The sequence below is a fragment of the Oncorhynchus nerka genome, linkage group LG12 (genome assembly GCF_034236695.1).
Source record: "Oncorhynchus nerka isolate Pitt River linkage group LG12, Oner_Uvic_2.0, whole genome shotgun sequence".
NCBI lineage: Eukaryota > Metazoa > Chordata > Actinopteri > Salmoniformes > Salmonidae > Oncorhynchus > Oncorhynchus nerka.
This window is the reverse complement of record NC_088407.1, coordinates 16,965,930-16,989,678: the sequence shown is the minus strand read 5'-3', so window position 1 is coordinate 16,989,678 and position 23,749 is coordinate 16,965,930. Positions and strand designations below refer to the sequence as shown.

At 41.7% G+C, this 23,749-nt stretch overlaps 1 protein-coding gene across 1 annotated transcript; it reads left to right on the top strand.

Moving 5' to 3' along the window:
• The first annotated feature begins 662 nt into the window (after window positions 1-662).
• LOC115122958 (cilia- and flagella-associated protein 251-like) lies at window positions 663-21,462 on the top strand. Its single transcript, XM_029652239.2, has 8 exons — window positions 663-1,126; window positions 3,477-3,813; window positions 4,402-4,541; window positions 6,668-6,761; window positions 6,901-7,047; window positions 9,931-10,048; window positions 10,291-10,367; window positions 20,942-21,462. The coding sequence occupies exons 2-8, from the start codon at window positions 3,547-3,549 to the stop codon at window positions 20,981-20,983; spliced, it is 885 nt and encodes a 294-aa protein (XP_029508099.2). The 5' UTR covers window positions 663-1,126; window positions 3,477-3,546; the 3' UTR covers window positions 20,984-21,462.
• The last annotated feature ends 2,287 nt before the right edge of the window (window positions 21,463-23,749 follow it).

Sequence of the window (23,749 nt, the reverse complement as noted above, 5' to 3'; positions counted from 1 at the left end):
GGATTACGTGAGGAATCACCCTTAATAAGGCCTAAAACTGGGCGTCACTGTTCCTGTCTTGTCACCCACATACACGCACACACACACACCAGTCATCGTAAATCATCTCCACTACGATGACATAATGACATTTAACTAATCCCTTGGTTTTAGAGGGATTTAAACCAAATCATTAATAAAGATAATAGATTACATGCAAATAAATCAGCCCCATGTGAAAGAATTCAAATTGTGGCGAGAATCACAATAGTTAGACCTAAACTTCTGCATAAAAAAGAAACTGCATTAGAATCACAAATGTATTCACTTTCAGAATATATTTAATCGATGTATTTTCACCTTACATCGACTAACATAAACATAGTAAAGTGTTTACACCCTATTGCATAACCTGCCTAGAGCCATAATAATTTCAACATCGAATTATTAGTGTGCATATATTATCAACTTGTAAGGATTTGCTGGCGTGTGACTTCTTGCCCAAATACAAATGGTACAAAGGGCATAGCCTACGAAGTTATTAAACACAGTTCACTAACAGTTGTCTGTGTTCTCCTTGCTGTCATCTCCCTGTCAATCAGAATTTAAAGTCACCCAAGCAAATGTACTTTCTTCAGTTCGGTTGAATGTCAGTAGTCCAGTAAAAACGGTGAAATTGGATACCTAGCAATTTTTCGTTACTTCTTCAGCCCGTCATTTCTCTCCACCCTTCTTCTCTCTTGCTCCCTGTGTGTCCTTACCGAAAAGCCGTGAAATTCCTGAAGGTTTACACTTTTGCTTTTATTGTTTTGGCGCACAAATTAGTGGATTTTCTTGGCTACTAAAAACCGTTATAGGCTACTAATGTAACTTGTAACAAACGATCATTTCAATCATAACCGCAGAACACACGTTGGATAGTCTTGCAGTTCAACGCCCTACTCCGGTTAAAGTGAGCAAGAAATTCAGAATGAAAGAACCGGGGAATGAAAATAAGGGTGGAAAGTAAGGAGGGAGAGAAGGAAGGAGAATAAAGGGAGCTAGGAAGATTTTTTTTGCTCAAGGAAGAGATAACTTTCTATGTGGGCACAATCATCGTCTCCCACGGTTTGACAGGTCAAGAAGTTTCTACTCCCGGGGGAATTTGGTAAGTGATTCTGATAGCTATTGGGTTACACAATCGATCACTGGCTAACTAAACAATATACTTATGTCCTACTTCTATCGATACGTGTCATGTGTCACTTCTCGTTTTCTCTAGGCTTCCCCTAGACCTACACACTCACTTACTGTCGCCTTTCTGGTGTTTCAGTCTTGAAAACACTTTTCCTTGATATAACTTTATTCATGTGATTATGCAGTCTTGCACTGTACACACTTCAGATCAAATGTTATTGGTCGCATACACATATTTAGCAGATGTTATTGCAGGGTGTAGCGAAGTGCTTGTGTTCCTAGCTCCAACAGTGCAGTGATACCTAACAATACACACACATCTAAAAGTAAAATAATGGAATATTAGGACGAGCAATGTCAGAGTCCGTAGTATACATATAAATGTTTACGCTGAAAAAAATTAACGCAACATGCAACAATTGACGATTTTACACTCATATAAGGAAATCAGTCAATTGAAATGACATCATTAGGCCCTAATCTACGGATTCCACATGACTGGGCAGGGGTATAGCCATGGGTGGGCTTGTAGCATCATACACAAGACCCGAGGCTGTAATCGCTGCCAATATGCTACAACAAAGTACTGAGAAAAGGGTCTGAATACTTATGTAAAAAAAAAAAAAAAAAAATTTTGCTAAAATTTAATCAAAACCTGTTTTGCTTCATCATTATGGGGTATTTTGTGTAGATTGATGAGTGGGGGAACAATTTAATACAATTCAGAATAAGACTAACATAACAAAATGTGGAAAAAGTCAAGGGGTCTGAATAATTTCCAAATGCACTGTATATATATACACACAAACGTTTGGGGTCACTTAGAAATGTCCTTGTTTTTGAAAGAAGAGCACATTTTTGGTCCGTTAAAATAACATCAAATTAATCAGAAATACAGTGTAGACATTGTTAATGTTGTAAATGACTATTGTAGCTGGAAACTGATGATTTTTAAAGTTATCTATATAGGCGTACAGAGGCCCATTATCAGCAACCATCACTCCTGTGTTCTAATGACACATTGTGTCAGCTAATCCAAGTTTATCATTTTAAAAGGCTAATTGATCATTAGAAAACCCTTTTGCAATTAATTATGTTAGCACAGCTGAAAACTGTTGTTCTGATTAAAGAAGCAATAAAACTGGACTTCTTTAGACTAGTTGAGTATTTGGAGCATCAGAATTTGTGGGTTTGATTACAGGCTCAAAATGGCCAGAAACAAAGTATTTTCTTCTGAAACTCTCTGTTCTGAGAAATGAAGGCTATTCCATGCAAGAAATTGCCAAGAAACTGAAGATCTCATACAACGCTGTGTACTACTCCCTTCACAGAACAGTGCAAACTGTCCCTAACCAGAATGAAAAGGAGTGGGAGGCCCCGGGGCACAAATGAGCAAGAGGACAAGTACATTAGAGTGTCTAGTTTGAGAAATAGATGCCTCACAAGTCCTCAGCTGGTAGTTTCATTAAATAGTACCCGTAAAACACCAGTCTCAACATCAACAGTGAAGAGGCGACTCCGGGATGTTGGCCTTCTAGGCAGAGTTTCTCTGTCCAGTGTCTGTGTTCTTTTGCCCATCTTAATCTTTTCTTTTTATTGGCCAGTCTGAGATATGACTTTTTCTTTGCAACTCTGCCTAGAAGGCCAGCATCCCGGAGTCGCCTCTTCACTGTTGACGTTGAGGCTAGTGTTTAGTACTTTAAAGTATTTTTACTTAAGTACTTTACACTACTGCTGTTGCCACATAATATACACTGTTAGCATAGTATCATTAGTACATTGGAACTCTTGATATTAGTTTTCCAAGGATTCAGTATGTTCCATGTCAATTTTCCATGGGCTCCCGAGTGGTGCAGCAGTCTAAGGCACTGCATCTCAGTGCTCAAGACGTCACTACATACCCTGGTTCGATTCCAGGCTGTATCACAACCAGCCATGATTGGGATTCCCATAGGGCGGCGCACAATTGGCCCAGCATTGTCCGGGTTATGGTTTGGCCGGGGTAGGCCGTCATTGTAAATAAGAGTTTGTTCTTAACTGACTTGCCTAGTTAAAGGTAAAAAAAAATGTATATTTTTTAAAACAAACGTATCTTGTCTCCTCTGTTGTCACTAACTTCAAGTCATCCTAAAATGTTCCTTTGAATAATGTTTATAGCTTCTTCAAAGTCAAATTGTCTCCTTGCATCTCATAATTTTGAAGTAGCAGGCCTAACACCAAGCAGTGTAATATAGTTGTTTTAACAGTAGGTTCATATTTATTTATAGCCTGTTTATAAAGTATTAATAAACAACTATTTAGTCTTTCTGTTATACCAACAGAACTGTCCCGTCCTCCCCAGAGCAGTGTGAAATCTACCCACCCTGGAACTCTCTCCTACTGACACAAGAGATGGAGGGAGTAAAGGAGAGAGAGGGGGAGCGGGGAGAGGAGAAAGAGAGCGACGAGATGGAGGAAGAGGAGAAAGAGAGCGAGGCTGAAGAGGAAGGTGATGAAGAGGATGAGGATGATGAAGATGCAGAGGGAGCAGCGTTGGTGTGGCAGGAGTGCTCGTACGGAGAGGATGACCTGGACCTACCCATAATGCACTGGGAGGCGCTGAGCCTGCGCATCGCCAAGCTAGAGAAACAGGAAGAGGAAAAGAGAGAGAAGACAAAGGTGTGTGTATGTGTGTTAGAGGTTACAGTTGAATGCTGTCTGTTATTTATGGATGGGCAGGTGTTTTTGGACAGGGAGAGGAGATGGGGACATAGAGAGCAGAGGGGGATGAGGTGGGAGAAGGCAAGGGTCAGGGTTTGAATACTGTCAGTTACTTATGGATGGGGACAGGTGATGCAGTTTAGGCCTGTGATCTGTTTGTTGGAGGGAAGTGTGCTATGTGTGTCAGTGAAGCTGTGTTACAAACAAACGTTTCCATGAATGGAATTTCAATAAGTCAAGTGCTCTGTTCAGTGGCTAGTTTTGCATTGAAAGCAGTGATGTAGTTGAACATAAGATAACATGGGTAAATGCTGGTCACAGTGAATAAAGTACCGCTCCCTTTACTTTTAAAGTATGTTTCTGAAGTAGAATATAGGTGACTCAACACTCAGGTGCTGAAACAGTGTTTACGTGAGTTAACATCTCTGGTTGAAAGATACCACATACACAATAGTTAGTAACTAAAGTTATAGTTAGTAACTAAAGGTTTTACATACAAGGGATACCCTCCATATCTTGCGCTTCCTAAATCTAATTCATTTCTAGTTTTCCAGTGTCCTGGAACGAGGGAAGATGCTGTCCATGAGCCGGCCAGGAGAGAGAGATCAAGGGAAGAGTAAAGAGAGCTGGGAGGACGGAGGAGAGGCGGAGGACTGCAATAGCCGCGTGACAGCACTGACCGCTCGGTACGAAGCATGATGCTGTCTACGAAACATGTTATGATCGTGTTGTTAAACAGTATAGTAAAAGTACAGTCCCCAGCCAGATAGTAATGCAGCAACCCTGGCATTGATAAACATGATGTCTTTGTTTTTTCTTTGTTGAATGAATAAACTAAACCGACATCTAGACCGATTAATAAACTAAATCGACATCTTTACCAATGAATAAACTAAAACGACATCTAGACCGATGAATAAACTAAATCGACATCTTTACCGATGAATAAACTAAAACGACATCTAGACCGACGAATAAACTAAAACGACATCTAGACCGATGAATAAACTAAAACGACATCTTTACCGATGAATAAACTAAAACGACATTAGACCGATGAATAAACTAAAACTACATCTTTACCGATGAATAAACTAAAACGACATCTTTACCGATGAATAAACTAAAACGACATCTAGACCGACGAATAAACTAAAACGACATCTAGACCGATGAATCAACTAAAACTACATCTAGACAGATTTACTAAAATAAAACTACATCTGGACCGATGAATCAACTAAAACTACATCTAGACCGATGAATCAACTAAAACTACATCTAGACCGATGAATCAACTAAAACTACATCTAGACAGATTAACTAAAATAAAACTACATCTGGACCGATGAAGCAACTAAAACTATGTAAGGGTTTTCTGGTGAAAGAGAGGCGGACCAAAAAGCAGCGTGGTGGTTATTCATGTTCTTTAATTTATAAAGAAACTACACATGAGATAACTAACAAAAGCAACAAACATGAGAAAACCTAAAACAGTCCTATCTGGTGCAAACACAGAGACAGGAACAATCACCCACAAACACACAGTGAAACCCAGGCTACCTAAGTATGATTCTCAATCAGAGACAACTAATGACACCTGCCTCTGATTGAGAACCATACTAGGCCGAAACATAGAAATACCCAAATCATAGAAAAACAAACATAGACTGCCCACCCAACTCACGCCCTGACCATACTAACTAAATACAAAACACAGGAAATAAAGGTCAGAACGTGACAAACTACATCTAGATCGATTACTAAAATAAAACTACATCTAGACAGATTTACTAAAATAAAACTACATATAGACCGATGAATCAACTAAAACTACATCTAGACTGATTTACTAAAATAAAACTACATCTAGACCGATTTACTGAAATAAAACTACATCTAGACCGATTTACTGAAATAAAACTACATCTAGACCGATTTACTGAAATAAAACTACATCTAGACCGATTTACTGAAATAAAACTACATCTAGACCGATTTACTAAAATAAAACTACATATAGACCGATGAATCAACTAAAACTACATCTAGACCGATTTACTAAAATAAAACTACATCTAGACCGATTTACTGAAATAAAACTACATCTAGACCGATTTACTGAAATAAAACTACATCTAGACCGATTTACTAAAGTAAAACTACATCTAGATCGATTTACTGAAATAAAACTACATCTAGACAGATTTACTAAAATAAAACTACATCTGGACCGATGAATCAACTAAAACTACATCTAGACCGATGAATCAACTAAAACTACATCTAGACCGATGAATCAACTAAAACTACATCTAGACCGATTTACTGAAATAAAACTACATCTAGACCGATGAATCAACTAAAACTACATCTAGACCGATTTACTGAAATAAAACTACATCTAGACCGATTTACTAAAATAAAACTACATCTAGATCGATTTACTGAAATAAAACTACATCTAGACAGATTTACTGAAATAAAACTACATCTAGACAGATTTACTAAAATAAAACTACATATAGACCGATGAATCAACTAAAACTACATCTAGACCGATTTACTAAAATAAAACTACATCTAGACAGATTTACTGAAATAAAACTACTTCTAGACCGATTTACTAAAATAAAACTACATCTAGACCGATTTACTAAAATAAAACTACAGTATAGACTGATTCTTGCCCACAAGGTTGTGAGTTTGTGTCTCACCTTTGACCTTTACGCTTCTCCCGCCGTTTCATCACACAAGTGGGATTTGTTCATGATTCTAACACCAACAAAAAAAAATGGTTCGTCCTCCTCAGTCTTTCAAATCAGATGAACCTCCAGCTGTGCTTCATCAATGACAGCGGGAGCGAAGAAGAGGAGGAGGATTCTGTGGTAACGATTTGCACAAAGGTAAGTACACCCTCAAAGGGTAAGGTCAGTCATAGGTAGAGTGCTACAACTAATATCAATCAGAAAGAAAATAAAGTTTTATTTTAATTCCAAATCTCGATCTTAAAGCCCTGTCACCATTTTGTTTTGGCCACTACAGAATTCCAAAATGGTGGTAAAGAATGGTTCCGGCGTGCAGGTGTCCCAGCAGCCCCAGTCCCCAGCTGCAACCAAAAGCAAATCATCAGGCTTCAAGGCTGCGCTGAGTGCACTCAAAAACAAGCTGAGAACAGAACAGAAACGGAAGGTAAGAGAGAGTATAGGTTTAAGCAATATGCTTTCCCTTGCCTTCTGATACAACCCTTGACCTATACTGGAGTGGTTAGGAAGGAGGGACTAAGGGCTGATCATCGTACTGTCCTCGAGGCCCACAGTGTTTGGTTCTTCGGTTTTATCCTTAGTTATCTTATATTCTGCCCTTCACCATGTCCCCTGTGTCTCAGGGTCTAACCAGTTATTCTGCCCTTCACTCTGTCCCATGTGTCTCAGGGTCTAACCAGTTATTCTGCCCTTCACTCTGTCCCATGTGTCTCAGGGTCTAACCAGTTATTCTGCCCTTCACTCTGTCCCATGTGTCTCAGGGTCTAACCAGTTATTCTGCCCTTCACTCTGTCCCATGTGTCTCAGGGTCTAACCAGTTATTCTGCCCTTCACTCTGTCCCATGTGTCTCAGGGTCTAACCAGTTATTCTGCCCTTCACTCTGTCCCATGTGTCTCAGGGTCTAACCAGTTATTCTGCTCTTTACTCTGTCCCATGTGTCTCAGGGTCTAACCAGTTATTCTGCCCTTCACTCTGTCCCCTGTGTCTCAGGGCCTAACCAGTTATTCTGCCCTTCACTCTGTCCCCTGTGTCTCAGGGTCTAACCAGTTATTCTGCCCTTCACTCTGTCCCCTGTGTCTCAGGGTCTAACCAGTTATTCTGCCCTTCACTCTGTCCCCTGTGTCTCAGGGTCTAACCAGTTATTCTGCCCTTCACTCTGTCCCCTGTGTCTCAGGGTCTAACCAGTTATTCTGCCCTTCACTCTGTCCCCTGTGTCTCAGGGTCTAACCAGTTATTCTGCCCTTCACTCTGTCCCCTGTGTCTCAGGGTCTAACCAGTTATTCTGCTCTTCACCATGTCCCCTGTGTCTCAGGGTCTAACCAGTTATTCTGCCCTTCACTCTGTCCCCTGTGTCTCAGGGTCTAACCAGTTATTCTGCCCTTCACTCTGTCCCCTGTGTCTCAGGGTCTAACCAGTTATTCTGCCCTTCACTCTGTCCCCTGTGTCTCAGGGTCTAACCAGTTATTCTACCCTTCACTGTGTCTCAGGGTCTAACCAGTTATTCTGCTCTTCACTCTGTCCCCTGTGTCTCAGGGTCTAACCAGTTATTCTGCCCTTCACTCTGTCCCCTGTGTCTCAGGGTCTAACCAGTTATTCTGCTCTTCACCATGTCCCCTGTGTCTCAGGGTCTAACCAGTTATTCTGCTCTTCACTCTGTCCCCTGTGTCTCAGGGTCTAACCAGTTATTCTGCCCTTCACTCTGTCCCATGTGTCTCAGGGTCTAACCAGTTATTCTGCCCTTCACTCTGTCCCATGTGTCTCAGGGTCTAACCAGTTATTCTGCCCTTCACTCTGTCCCATGTGTCTCAGGGTCTAACCAGTTATTCTGCCCTTCACTCTGTCCCCTGTGTCTCAGGGTCTAACCAGTTATTCTGCCCTTCACTCTGTCCCCTGTGTCTCAGGGTCTAACCAGTTATTCTGCCCTTCACTCTGTCCCCTGTGTCTCAGGGTCTAACCAGTTATTCTGCTCTTCACTCTGTCCCCTGTGTCTCAGGGTCTAACCAGTTATTCTGCCCTTCACTGTGTCTCAGGGTCTAACCAGTTATTCTGCCCTTCACTCTGTCCCCTGTGTCTCAGGGTCTAACCAGTTATTCTGCCCTTCACTCTGTCCCCTGTGTCTCAGGGTCTAACCAGTTATTCTGCCCTTCACTCTGTCCCCTGTGTCTCAGGGCCTAACCAGTTATTCTGCCCTTCACTCTGTCCCATGTGTCTCAGGGTCTAACCAGTTATTCTGCCCTTCACTCTGTCCCATGTGTCTCAGGGTCTAACCAGTTATTCTGCCCTTCACTCTGTCCCATGTGTCTCAGGGTCTAACCAGTTATTCTGCCCTTCACTCTGTCCCATGTGTCTCAGGGTCTAACCAGTTATTCTGCCCTTCACTCTGTCCCATGTGTCTCAGGGTCTAACCAGTTATTCTGCTCTTTACTCTGTCCCATGTGTCTCAGGGTCTAACCAGTTATTCTGCCCTTCACTCTGTCCCCTGTGTCTCAGGGCCTAACCAGTTATTCTGCCCTTCACTCTGTCCCCTGTGTCTCAGGGTCTAACCAGTTATTCTGCCCTTCACTCTGTCCCCTGTGTCTCAGGGTCTAACCAGTTATTCTGCCCTTCACTCTGTCCCCTGTGTCTCAGGGTCTAACCAGTTATTCTGCCCTTCACTCTGTCCCCTGTGTCTCAGGGTCTAACCAGTTATTCTGCCCTTCACTCTGTCCCCTGTGTCTCAGGGTCTAACCAGTTATTCTGCTCTTCACCATGTCCCCTGTGTCTCAGGGTCTAACCAGTTATTCTGCCCTTCACTCTGTCCCCTGTGTCTCAGGGTCTAACCAGTTATTCTGCCCTTCACTCTGTCCCCTGTGTCTCAGGGTCTAACCAGTTATTCTACCCTTCACTGTGTCTCAGGGTCTAACCAGTTATTCTGCTCTTCACTCTGTCCCCTGTGTCTCAGGGTCTAACCAGTTATTCTGCCCTTCACTCTGTCCCCTGTGTCTCAGGGTCTAACCAGTTATTCTGCTCTTCACCATGTCCCCTGTGTCTCAGGGTCTAACCAGTTATTCTGCTCTTCACTCTGTCCCCTGTGTCTCAGGGTCTAACCAGTTATTCTGCCCTTCACTCTGTCCCCTGTGTCTCAGGGTCTAACCAGTTATTCTGCCCTTCACTCTGTCCTATGTGTCTCAGGGTCTAACCAGTTATTCTGCCCTTCACTCTGTCCCATGTGTCTCAGGGTCTAACCAGTTATTCTGCCCTTCACTCTGTCCCCTGTGTCTCAGGGTCTAACCAGTTATTCTGCCCTTCACTCTGTCCCATGTGTCTCAGAGCCTAGTGTGTGGTGATCCACTGTTGAAGAATAGAAAGCGAGACCATAGTGACCTGCAGGCCTCCAGTCTCAAAGAACTCAACACTCACAGAAACTCTCTCAATAAGGCAATACAAGGTGAGGGTCACTCGGCTAATACACTGGATATACTTTGATATTAGATATAGGCTACATTATATTTAATAGATGCAGTATATTTCACCTTTTTCATTAAGAAGTTATACTAACCTCGTTATTTTACCTTAATTTCCCCTTTGTCAAATTATCTGTTAAACACTGCCTTTGACCTTACATTTTGTGTGTGTGTGTGTGTGTGTGTGTGTGTGTGTGTGTGTGTGTGTGTGTGTGTGTGTCATCAGACCTGAGCACTGAGCTGGTGGTTCACCTCCAGGATCGAGACCAGCTGAGGACGGAACAGGACGCCATGCTGCTGGAGGTACAGGATATGACATCACTCTGACCCAGTCCCAGGCAAGATGGGGGACAGTTTGTGCCACAGATTTCGTACTAGAAATTCCTCTCCAGGGTTCAATCTCTATGAGAAGGCCCATCACTATAGAATCCTTCTAATCATTCTAATTCTATGGTGAGTGTCATCACATAAAACGGAATCCTGGTGTCGGTGATGTCACAATTAATCGATGACGGATTAGTCGCCGCTTCTTCAAACGAAAGGATGAGTCAAATCACTGTGAAAGAGACTGCATCACTCCTAAAGACTGTTGAATTGAATTGCACAGCGTTTTCTTTTTCTTTTTATACCCAGTGAGCAAAACTGGTTGAAATGACATCATTACACCCAGTTTTACATTCATTATGACATCACGTCGACCAGTTTTGTTTTCCCTCTGTGTTTTTTTTGTTTGTGGGAAATCAAATGTGTATGTCTGGACTGTTAATGTTTTAGTGTTTTAGGGGGAAATAACTGGAATATTATAAGGGATTAATAAATGACCATTGCATCCCATGGATCGATCTAGCTCTAATGTCATTGTCATCCAAGTGTTGAAATGTAATGGTTGTTTGCTAGCACATTATTTGAACTATGCGTCATTTTACACCAAATAAAGCTGATTCTGATAGCATAATATTCATCTAACCACTAGGCTACCGGGGCGGCAGGTAGACTAGTGCTTAGAGTGCAGGGGCGGCAGGTAGACTTGTGGTTAGAGTGTAGGGGCGGCCTAGTGGTTAGAGTGTAGGGACGGCAGGTAGACTAGTGGTTAGAGTGTAGGGGCGGCCTAGTGGTTAGAGTGTAGGGACGGCAGGTAGACTAGTGGTTAGAGTGTAGGGGCGGCCTAGTGGTTAGAGTGTAGGGGTGGCAGGTAGACTAGTGGTTAGAGTGTAGGGGCGGCCTAGTGGTTAGAGTGTAGGGGCGGCAGGTAGACTAGTGGTTAGAGTGTAGGGGCGGCCTAGTGGTTAGAGTGTAGGGGCGGCAGGTAGACTAGTGGTTAGAGTGTAGGGGCGGCAGGTAGACTAGTGGTTAGAGTGTAGGGGCGGCAGGTAGACTAGTGGTTAGAGTGTAGGGACGGCAGGTAGACTAGTGGTTAGAGTGTAGGGGCGGCAGGTAGCCTAGTGATTAGAGTGTAGGGGCGGCAGGTAGTCTAGTGGTTAGAGTGTAGGGGAGACAGGTAGCCTAGTGGTTAGTCTGTATGAGCGGCAGGTAGCCTAGTGGTTAGTCTGTAGGGGCGGCAGGTAGACTAGTGGTTAGAGTGTAGGGGCGGCAGGTAGACTAGTGGTTAGAGAGTAGGGGGAGGCAGGTAGACTAGTGGTTAGTCTGTAGGGGCGGCAGGTAGACTAGTGGTTAGTCTGTAGGGGCGGCAGGTAGACTAGTGGTTAGTCTGTAGGGGCGGCAGGTAGACTAGTGGTTAGTCTGTAGGGGCGGCAGGTAGACTAGTGGTTAGTCTGTAGGGGCGGCAGGTAGACTAGTGGTTAGAGTGTAGGGGCGGCAGGTAGACTAGTGGTTAGTCTGTAGGGGCGGCAGGTAGACTAGTGGTTAGAGCGTTGGGCCAGTAACTGAAAGGGTGCAAGATCGAATCCCCGAGCTGACAAGGTAAAAATCTGTCATTTTGCCCCTGAACAAGGCAGTTAACCCACTGTTCCTAGGCCATCATTGTAAATAATTATTTGTTCTTAACTGACTTGCCTGGTTAAATAAGATAATAATAATAATGAGTGTTATGACGTAGTTCAAACAAAGTGTTACCGGTTAGTTTTTATTCTTGTTGTTTGGACACGTTTAGATGAATGTTGTCGGTAAACATTTCATTGTCTTCACTTCTGTCTCCTGCATGTTTTCATGTATGATGATCGTCAAAGGAGTCAGTCACAGAAAGGGACATTACTAAAACCACACAGGAGAACAAAGTAGCGTGAGCACAGCTCAACTCAATGACTTGGGGCTATTGAAAGGAGTATTATATCAGCCTGCATACATGGTGGTTGTAATGACAACAACGTCTACCGATCAGCCGACCGACAAGGTCCCTGAGCAAGGTTCCTGTTTGGGACTGTTGGCATTATACAGTTCTGTGAGGGAGTAACACACACACACACAGATACACACACAGAGATGTACGTACACACACACACACACACACAGATACATACCCAGATATCCACACACATAGATATACACACACATACATAGGGTTACACACACACACACACTGATACACACACACAGATATACACACACACAAACACACACACACAGATATACACACACACACATAGATATACACACACACATAGATATATACACACACACATAGATATACACACACACACATAGATATATACACACACACACATAGATATACACACACACACTCACATAGATGTACACACATTCACTCACATAGATATACACACACACATAGATATATACACACACACATAGATATACACACACACACATAGATATATACACACACACATAGATATACACACAAACACACACACACTCACATAGATGTACACACATTCACTCACATAGATATACACACACACATAGATATACACGCAAACACACACACACAGATATACACAAACACACATTCACACACACATAGATAGATATACACACACATCCATAGATATGCACACACATACTGTTGATATACACACACATGCACACAGGGAGCGTTGGGATTGTGTGCTGGTTTACATGCATTTACACGTCATCACAGGAGTGAGATATATACACACACAGATATATACACACACACATAAATATTTTTATTTTATTTAACCAGGAAGGGCTCATTGAGATTCAAATCTATTTTTCAAGAGCGCCCTGGCCAAGATAGGCAGCACCAAGTCATTACAAAAAGATTACAGGCAGACAACATGAAAAACTACAAGTAATCTAGTAAAAACCATTGAATTCACAAGAGTATAAAACAGCAAATTAAAAACATTGACAGGTCAGGGAATCAGCCTCAAAATCCTTCATCAGTGATTTAAAAACACCAATCGGGACAAGTTCTTCCAGTTTAAAAGTATTTTGTAAGGTGTTCCAAGACGATGGCGGCAGAGTACATAAAAGCCCTTTTACCAAATTCAGTTGGGACATTTGGAACAGTTAGCAGGATATAAACTCCAGCGAACGAAGAGAGTACCCACCACATTTCTGAACAATAAAAATGCACAAATTAAAAGGTAGTAAACCCAAAAGGGCTTTGTAAATAAAAGTATACCAGTGACTAGAGAAGGCCAGCCAACCCTGGTATACAAAGTGCAGTGGTGCGTAAGGTTTTGCAGTTTAAAATAAATCACAAAGTGCCATGGTAAAGAGTGTCAATTGATCTCAAACACTGAGTGGAAGCATTCATATATACAATATCCCCATAGTCTAGTAAAGGCATAAATGTAGCTGATACTAGCCTCCTTCTGGCTTCAAAAGAAAAACAGGCCTTATTCCTAAAATAAAATCCCAATTTCAGCTTCAATTTATTTGTAAGTTGTTGAATGTGCAATTTAAAAGAGAGGCCGTCAAATCAATCAGGGTAGATTTATCTGGGCATTTAAGATTTGGGCGAGTGGGTGAGTTAATCAACTGGGTAAGATTCATAGAATTACAAAACATACACACACACACACACACACACACACACATAGATATACACACAAACACACACACACATAGATATACAGACATAGATATACACACAAACACACACACTCACATGGATATACACACATAGATATACACACACACACACACACACATATATATACACACACACACTCACATGGATATACACACACACACATAGATATACACACAAACACACACACACACACATAGATATACACACACTCACATAGATATACACACAAACACACACACTCACATGGATATACACACATAGATATACACACACACACACACACACATAGATATACACACACACACTCACATGGATATACACACACACACATAGATATACACACAAACACACACACACACACATAGATATACACACACTCACATAGATATACACACAAACACACACACACACACTCACATAGATATATACACACACACACACATAGATATACACACACACAGACATAGATATACACACACACACAAACTCACATAGATATACACACACACGCACACATAGATATACACAAACACACATTCAGACACACATAGATATACACACACACACAAACTCACATAGATATACACACACACAGATATACACAAACACACACACATAGATATAGACATACACACACATGCATAGATATACACTCACATAGATATATACACACACACATAGATATATACACACACACACACACACACACACACACATAGATATACACACACACACATAGATATACACACATAGATATACACACACTCACATAGATATACACACAAACACACACACACACTCACATGGATATCTACACACACACACATAGATATACACACAAACACACACAATCACATAGATATACACACACTCACATAGATATATATATACACACACACATAGATATACACACACACACACACACACTCACATAGATATACACACACACACACAGACATAGATATACACACACACACAAACTCACATAGATATACACACACATAGATATACACAAACACACATTCAGACACACATAGATATATGTATTGATATATATATTGACAGGTTGTCAATGATACATACATATGTAGGTGTGCTAGTGCTATTTTGCATGTAGCTGTATCTATAGATTAATTAAATAAGTAGCTATTTGCGTAATGTATTTAGCACGGATGTAAATTGTATACATTGCCTGGTTGTTGTGAGGTGTGTGTGTGTGATTTGCCCTGGTCAGAGTTTGCCTAAACCAAATGTCTAGATCAGCAAAATAGGAGGAACGGGGAGGAAGGGACAGTGACAGTATGTAACAGATATAACAGATATATAGCAAATGGGGTGAATACATATGCACGCAACACTTTTCAGTTTAAAAAATAATCATCTTTAGAAATAGATATTTTTTTCATTTCACTTCACCATTTGGACTATTTTGTGTATGTCCATTACATGAAATCCAAATAAAAATCAATTTAAATTACAGATTGCAATGCAAGAAAATAGGAAAAATGCCAAGGGGATGAATACTTTTGCAAGGCATTCTATAATATATATATATATTTATGTACAGTTGAAGTCGGAGGTTTACATACACTTAGGTTGGAGTCATTAAAACTAGTTTTTCAACCACTCCACAAATTTCTTGTTAACAAACTCTAGTTTTGGCAAGTCGGTTAGGACATCTACTTTGTGTATGACACAAGTAATCTTTCCAACGATTTTTTACAGACAGATTATTTCAATTATAATTCACTGAATCACAATTCCAGTGGGTCAGAAGTTTACATACACAAAGTTGACTGTGCCTTTAAACAGCTTGGAAAATTCCAGAAAATTGTTTAATAACTTTAGAAGCTTCTGATAGGCTAACTGACATCATTTGAGTCAATTGGATGTGGATGTGGATGTATTACAAGGCCTATTTTCAAACTCAGTGCCTATTGTCTTGACATCATGGGAATATCAAAATCAGGCAATACCTCAGAAAAAAAATGTAGACCTCCGCAAGTCTGGTTCATCCTTGGGAGCAATTTCCATTTAAAAAAAAAAGAAGGAAAAAAGGCATGAGGAGGTAGGCGAATAATTACAATTTTGCAGATTAAAACTGGAGTGATAAATGATCATCAGATGGTCATGTACAGGTAGAGATATTGGTGTGCAAAAGAGCAGAAAAGTAAATAAATAAAAACAGTATGGGGATGAGGTAGGTAAAAATGGGTGGGCTATTTACCGATAGACTATGTACAGCTGCAGCGATCGGTTAGCTACTCAGATAGCAGATGTTTGAAGTTGGTGAGGGAGATAAAAGTCTCCAACTTCAGCGATTTTTGCAATTCGTTCCAGTCACAGGCAGCAGAGAACTGGAACGAAAGGCGGCCAAATGAGGTGTTGGCTTTAGGGATGATCAGTGAGATACACCTGCTGGAGCGCGTGCTACGGATGGGTGTTGCCATCGTGACCAGTGAACTGAGATAAGGCGGAGCTTTACCTAGCATGGACTTGTAGATGACCTGGAGCCAGTGGGTCTGGCGACGAATATGTAGCGAGGGCCAGCCAACTAGAGCATACAGGTCGCAGTGGTGGGTGGTATAAGGTGCTTTAGTGACAAAACAGATGGCACTGTGATAAACTGCATCCAGTTTGCTGAGTAGAGTGTTGGAGGCAATTTTGTAGATGACGTCGCCGAAGTCGAGGATCGGTAGGATAGTCAGTTTTACTAGGGTAAGTTTGGCGGCGTGAGTGAAGGAGGCTTTGTTGCGGAATAGAAAGCCGACTCTAGATTTGATTTTCGATTGGAGATGTTTGATATGAGTCTGGAAGGAGAGTTTACAGTCTAGCCAGACACCTAGGTACTTATAGATGTCCACATATTCAAGGTCGGAACCATCCAGGGTGGTGATGCTGGTCAGGCGTGCAGGTGCAGGCAGCGAACGGTTGAAAAGCATGCATTTGGTTTTACTAGCGTTTAAGAGCAGTTGGAGGCCACGGAAGGAGTGTTGTATGGCATTGAAGCTTGTTTGGAGGTTAGATAACACAGTGTCCTAGGACGGGCCGGATGTATATAGAATGGTGTCGTCTGCGTAGAGGTGGATCAGGGAATCGCCCGCAGCAAGAGCAACATCATTGATATATACAGAGAAAAGAGTCGGCCCGAGGATTGAACCCTGTGGCACCCCCATAGAGACTGCCAGAGGACCGGACAGCATGCCCTCCGATTTGACACACTGAACTCTGTCTGCAAAGTAGTTGGTGAACCAGGCAAGGCAGTCATCCGAAAAACCGAGGCTACTGAGGCTACTGAGTCTACTGAGGCTACTGAGGCTACAGAGTCTGCCGATAAGAATATGGTGATTGCCTGAAGGTACCACGTTCATCTGTACAAACAATAGTACACAAATATAAACACCATGGGACCATGCAGCCGTCATACCTCTCAGGAAGGAGACGCGTTCTGTCTCTTAGAGATGAACGTACTTTGGTGCGAAAAGTGCAAATCAATCCCAGAACAACAGCAAAGGACTTTGTGAAGATGCTGGAGGAAACAGGTGCAAAAGTATCTATATCCACAGTAAAACGAGTCCTATATCGACATAACCTGAAAGGCCACTCAGCAAGGAAGAAGCCACTGCTACAAAACCACCATAAAAAAGCCAGACTACGGTTTGCAACTGCACATGGGGACAAATATTGTACTTTTTGGAGAAATGTCCTCTGGTCTGATGAAACAAAAATAGAACCGTTATTTTGGGAGGAAAATGGGGGAGACTTGCAAGCCGAAGAACACCATCCCAACCGTGAAGCACGGGGGTGGTGGCATCATGTTGTGGGGGTGCTTTGCTGCAGGGGGGACTGGTGCACTTCACAAAATAGATGGCATCATGAGAGAGGAAGATTATGTGGATATATTGAAGCAGCATCTCAAGACAACAATCAGGAAGTTAAAGCTTGGTCGCAAATGGGTCTTCCAAATGGACAATGACCCCAAGCATACTTCCAAAGTTGTGTCAAAATGGCTTAAGGACAACAAAGTCAAGGTATTGGAGTGGCCATCACAAAGCCCTGACCTCAATCCTATAGAAAATTTGTGGGCAGAACTGAAAAAGCGTGTGCGGGCAATGAGGCCTACAAACCTGACTCAGTTACACCAGCTCTGTCAGGAGGAATGGCAATGCTACCAAATACTAATTGAGCGTATGTAAACTTCTGACCCACTGGGAATGTGATGAAAGAAATAAAAGCTGAAATAAATCATTCTCTCTTCGATTATTCTGACATTTCACAATCTTAAAATAAAGTTGTGATCCTAACTGACCAGGACAGGGAATTAACTGACCAAGACAGGATTAAATGTCAGGAATTGTGAAAAACTGAGTTTATATGTATATGTAAACTTCCCGACTTCAACTGTTTATATATATATATATATATATATATATATATATATATATATATATATACAGTGGGGAGAACAAGTATTTGATACACTGCCGACTTTGCAGGTTTTCCAACTTACAAAGCATGTAGAGGTCTGTATTTTTTATCATAGGTACACTTCAACTGTGAGAGACGGAATCTAAAACAAAAATCCAGAAAATCACATTGTATGATTTTTAAGTAATTCCTTTGCATTTTATTGCATGACATAAGTATTTGATCACCTACCAACCAGTAAGAATTCCGACTCTTTTTCTTTAAGAAGCGTTCCTGTTCTCCACTCATTACCTGTATTAACTGCACCTGTTTGAACTCGTTACCTGTATAAAAGACACCTGTCCACACACTCAATCAAACAGACTCCAACCTCTCCACATTGGCCAAGACCAGAGAGGGTGTAAGGACATCAGGGATAAAATTGTAGACCTGCACAAGGCTAGGATGGGCTACAGGACAATAGGCAAGCAGCTTGGTGAGAAGGCAACAACTGTTGGCGCAATTATTAGAAAATGGATGAAGTTCAAGATGACGGTCAATCACCCTCGGTCTGGGGCTCCATGCAAGATCTCACCTCGTAGGGCATCAATGATCATGAGGAAGGTGAGGGATCAGCCCAGAACTACACTGCAGGACCTGGTCCATGACCTGAAGAGAGCTGGGACCACAGTCTCAAAGAAAACCATTAGTAACACACTACGCCGTCATGGATTAAAATCCTGCAGCGCACGCAAGGTCCCCTTGCTCAAGCCAGCGCATGTCCAGGCCCGTCTGAAGTTTGCCAATGACCATCTGGATGATCCAGAGGAGGAATGGGAGAAGGTCATGTGGTCTGATGAGACAAAAATAGAGCTTTTTGTTATAAACTCCACTCGCTGTGTTTGGAGGAAGAAGGAGGATGAGTACAACCCCAAGAACACCATCCCAACCGTGAAGCATGGAGGTGAAAACAACATTCTTTGGGGATGCTTTTCTGCAAAGGGGACAGGACGACTGCACCGTATTGAGGGGAGGATGGATGGGGCCATGTATCGTGAGATCTTGGCCAACAACCTCCTTCCCTCAGTAAGAGCATTGAAGATGGGTCGTGGCTGGGTCTTCCAGCATGACAGCAACCCGAAACACACAGCCAGGGCAACTAAGGAGTGGCTCCGCAAGAAGCATCTCAAGGTCCTGGAGTGGCCTAGCCAGTCTCCAGACCTGAACCCAATAGAACATCTTTGGAGGGAGCTGAAAGTCCGTATTGCCCAGCGACAGCCCCGAAACCTGAAGAATCTGGAGAAGGTCTGTATGGATTAGTGGGCCAAAATCCCTGCTGCAGTGTGTGCAAACCTGGTCAAGAACTACAGGAAACGTATGATCTCTGGAATTGCAAACAAAAGTTTCTGTACCAGATATTAAGTTCAGCTTTTCTGATGTATCAAATACTTATGTCATGCAATAAAATGCAAATTAATTACTTAAAAATCATACAATGTGATTTTCTGGATTTTTGTTTTAGATTCCGTCTCTCACAGTTGAAGTGTACCTATGATAAAAAATTACAGTTACTTCAATGCCCTTGCTGATGGAAGGAGGTTTTCACTCAAAATCTCACGATACATGGCCTCGTTCATTCTTTCCTTTACACGGATCAGTCGTCCTGGTCCCATTGCAGAAAAACAGCCCCAAAGCATGATGTTTCCACCCCCATGCTTCACAGTAGGTATGGTGTTCTTTGGATGCAACTCAGCATTCTTTGTCCTCCAAACACGACGAGTTGAGTTTTTACCAAAACGTTATATTTTGGTTTCATCTGACCATATGCCATTCTCCCAATCTTCTTCTGGATCATCCAAATGCTCTCTAGCAAACTTCAGATGGGCCTGGACATGTACTGGCTTAAGCAGGGGGACACGTCTGGCACTACAGGATTTGTGTCCCTGGCGGCGTAGTGTGTTACTGATGGTAGGCTTTGTTACTTTGGTCCCAGCTCTCTGCAGGTCATTCACTAGGTCCCCCCGTGTGGTTCTGTGATTTTTGCTCACCGTTCTTGTGATCATTTTGACCCCACGGGGTGAGATCTTGCGTGGAGCCCCAGATCGAGGGAGATTATCAGTGGTCTTGTATGTCTTCCATTTCCTAATAATTGCTCCCACAGTTGATTTCTTCAAACCAAGCTGCTTACCTATTGCAGATTCAGTCTTCCCAGCCTGGTGCAGGTCTAAAATTTTGTTTCTGGTGTCCTTTGACAGCTCTTTGGTCTTGGCCATAGTGGAGTTTGGAGTGTGACTGTTTGAGGTTGTGGACAGGTGTATTTTATACTGATAACCCAGGAGGGGTCTCCAGTATTTATGCTGCAGTAGTTTGTGTCGGGGGCTAGGGTCAGTTTGTTATATCTGGAGTACTTCTCCTGTCCTATCCGGTGTCCTGTGTGAATTTAAGTATGCTCTCTCTAATTCTCTCTCTCTCTTTCTCTCTCTCGGAGGACCTGAGCCCTAGGACCATGCCTCAGGACTACCTGACATGATGACTCCTTGCTGTCCCCAGTCCACCTGGCCGTGCTGCTGCTCCAGTTTCAACTGTTCTGCCTGTGATTATTATTTATGAACATTTATGAACATTTGAACATCTTGGCCATGTTCTGTTACAATCTCCACAGGGGACAGCCAGAAGAGGACTGGCCACCCCACATAGCCTGGTTCCTCTCTAGGTTTCTTCCTAAGTTTTGTCCTTTCTAGAGTTTTTCCAAGCCACCGTGCTTCTACACCTGCATTGCTTTCTGTTTGGGGTTTTAGGCTGGGTTTCTGTACAGCACTTTGAGATATCAGCTGATGTACGAAGGGCTATATAAATAAATTTGATTTAATAACAAGTTCAAACAGGTGCCATTAATACAGGTAACGAGTGGAGGACAGAGGAGCCTCTTAAAGAAGACGTTACAGGTCTGTGAGAGCCAGAAATCTTGCTTGTTTGTAGGTGACCAAATACTTATTTTCCACCATAATTTGCAAATAAATTCATAAAAAATCCTACAATGTGATTTTCTGGATTTTTTTTTTCTTCTCATTTTGTCTGTCATAGTTGAAGTGTACCTATGATGACAATTACAGGCCTCTCTCATCTTTTTAAGTGGGAGAACTTGGACAATTGGTGGCTGACTAAATACTTTTTTGCCACACTGTATGTGTGTTTTTTTCATAATACTTTATTTTAGCAGGAAAGATATTACAGTTCATATATACTTGACTTAACATGGAATGGGGTTGTACATTCTAGAATATATATATATATTTTTTACAGTTCATACATATCAGACACCATCAATGCTGGGTAGTGAGCAGCCAAAGACCCAAGTCACATATTTATAACAAGAAATACATAGAGATCCATTTAAAAACAATGATCTAATTATCCACGTTCTACAATCTAGAGACCATAGTGATGTCACAAGCACTTGTCAGGAACTATGGATAATGGGACCTACTCTACTCTGTCCCTCCGTTTGCGCAAATGAAAGTGAGGTGAGACTGGTGGACCGTAAAGACCTAGCTTAGGTTGTTGTTGCTTTTAGTTCTGAGCTCTGGGTAAATGATAATTTTGGTTGTGTAAGTACATATACTAATCTGCTGTTTGAATGGAAAACTACACTTTCATATGTTGTTAACTGACTATCCCCTTGATCCCCAATGGTCACAATCCCTAAGTAAGTCAGCGTAAGTCAGAAAATAGATGTTGTGGTAGCAGCTGCAGAGAAGTACGAGATTTGACTTCAGAAAAGTTACAGGGTGTGTTGAGTGGTAGTGTCCCAGTCTTCTCAGGTCGTTGGCCTGGGGTAGGATCAGATCGGGTTAAAGTAGTAGTATAAGGTAATGGGTTTGAATTAGTATAGGGGGTTTGAATTAGTATTATGTGAATCAAAATGGGGAAGAGGAACTGGGAAAAATAAAACAATTATAAAATAAAAATATACATTTATTTTGTTTTATTTTTCCCGGTTCCCCTTCCCCATGTTGTATCACAAAGTGTAATGGTTAGTTGGGGGCAGTAATGCAACATATTGTATGCCAATCGCTGTTTAACCTCACCAAAGAAGAAATAAGGACCCTGCTCTACAGCTCAAGGCCTATCTTCTGGCCCGATTGAGGAGTGAAATTCATAGGCATACGTTGCTGAACAAATGCATTGATGAACTCATGCTAGAGGGGGCGACAAATCCTCCCATTTCACCCTTTCCCGGTTTGGAAATTCAAAACAAAACCGATTATGTCATTTCCCGTGCTGCATTACGACTAGAACAAGCTTTGACGGTTATTACAATTGAACAAAAAAAATTAAATTAAATCATAGGAGCAATTTTAAGCAAAAGTGAATAACAATATGTATTAGGCCGACGATTACACACCTCATTCATTTTGTAAAAAAATATAATTTGACCGTTCACATTTATATACATTTTTTCCCCCTTTTTCTTGGTGTCACCAGTGTGTGTGTAGAGCTGCCGATGCACTGCATTGGCGCCATTTTCAAACTTCTTCTGCAAGAGAATGAATGTCTGGGTAGAAAAACATATTTAACGAATTCATTTATATTTTTTGAATTGCATTTTAGAAGGGTTATGTTTTTTTGTTGTTGCAAGAATGATCGTTTCTTCATCGGACGAGGATGTATTTTCTCAAGGTACGCATTTTAGCAGGCTAGATAGCTGCACTGTTAGTAATAGTTTAGTAACTAACTCAAAATAAACAAAAGCTAACTGTAGTTTATGTTCGTTAGCCATGAAATTTCAACAACAACAATAATTGTAACCTAGTATTTCAATCTAAATCTACTGTAGCTAGGAAGGGTGACTAGCAATTCGGCTATTACTATGTTAGTATGACTTTGGTGGGACAGCCACGTTTAGTTGATGTTGAAATCTTTAGTTTTGACACCGAAACTAGATTTAGGCGAATTGCAAACGAATATATATATATATATATTTTACATTGTCAGAGGAAGCAAGCCAGTCGATGTAGTTGCTAAAATAAGTTTATTAAAAGTTACGGATAATGATTTTATTTCCAGAACAGATTTTTACTACCTCGCTGTCACACCCACGTTTTAGAGTACCAAAGGTTTGGTTCACGGACCCCTCCCCAAAATCCGCTCATGACACCCCTCTCGAGAATCTACTCCACCCCCCCCCCCCCCCCCCCGTATGTTCAAATGAAATATGTGCTGAACTAGAACATAATCAAAAGAAACTGCATTCAATTACAAAATGTTACAAAGGGTTGAGTACATCGTTCAACTG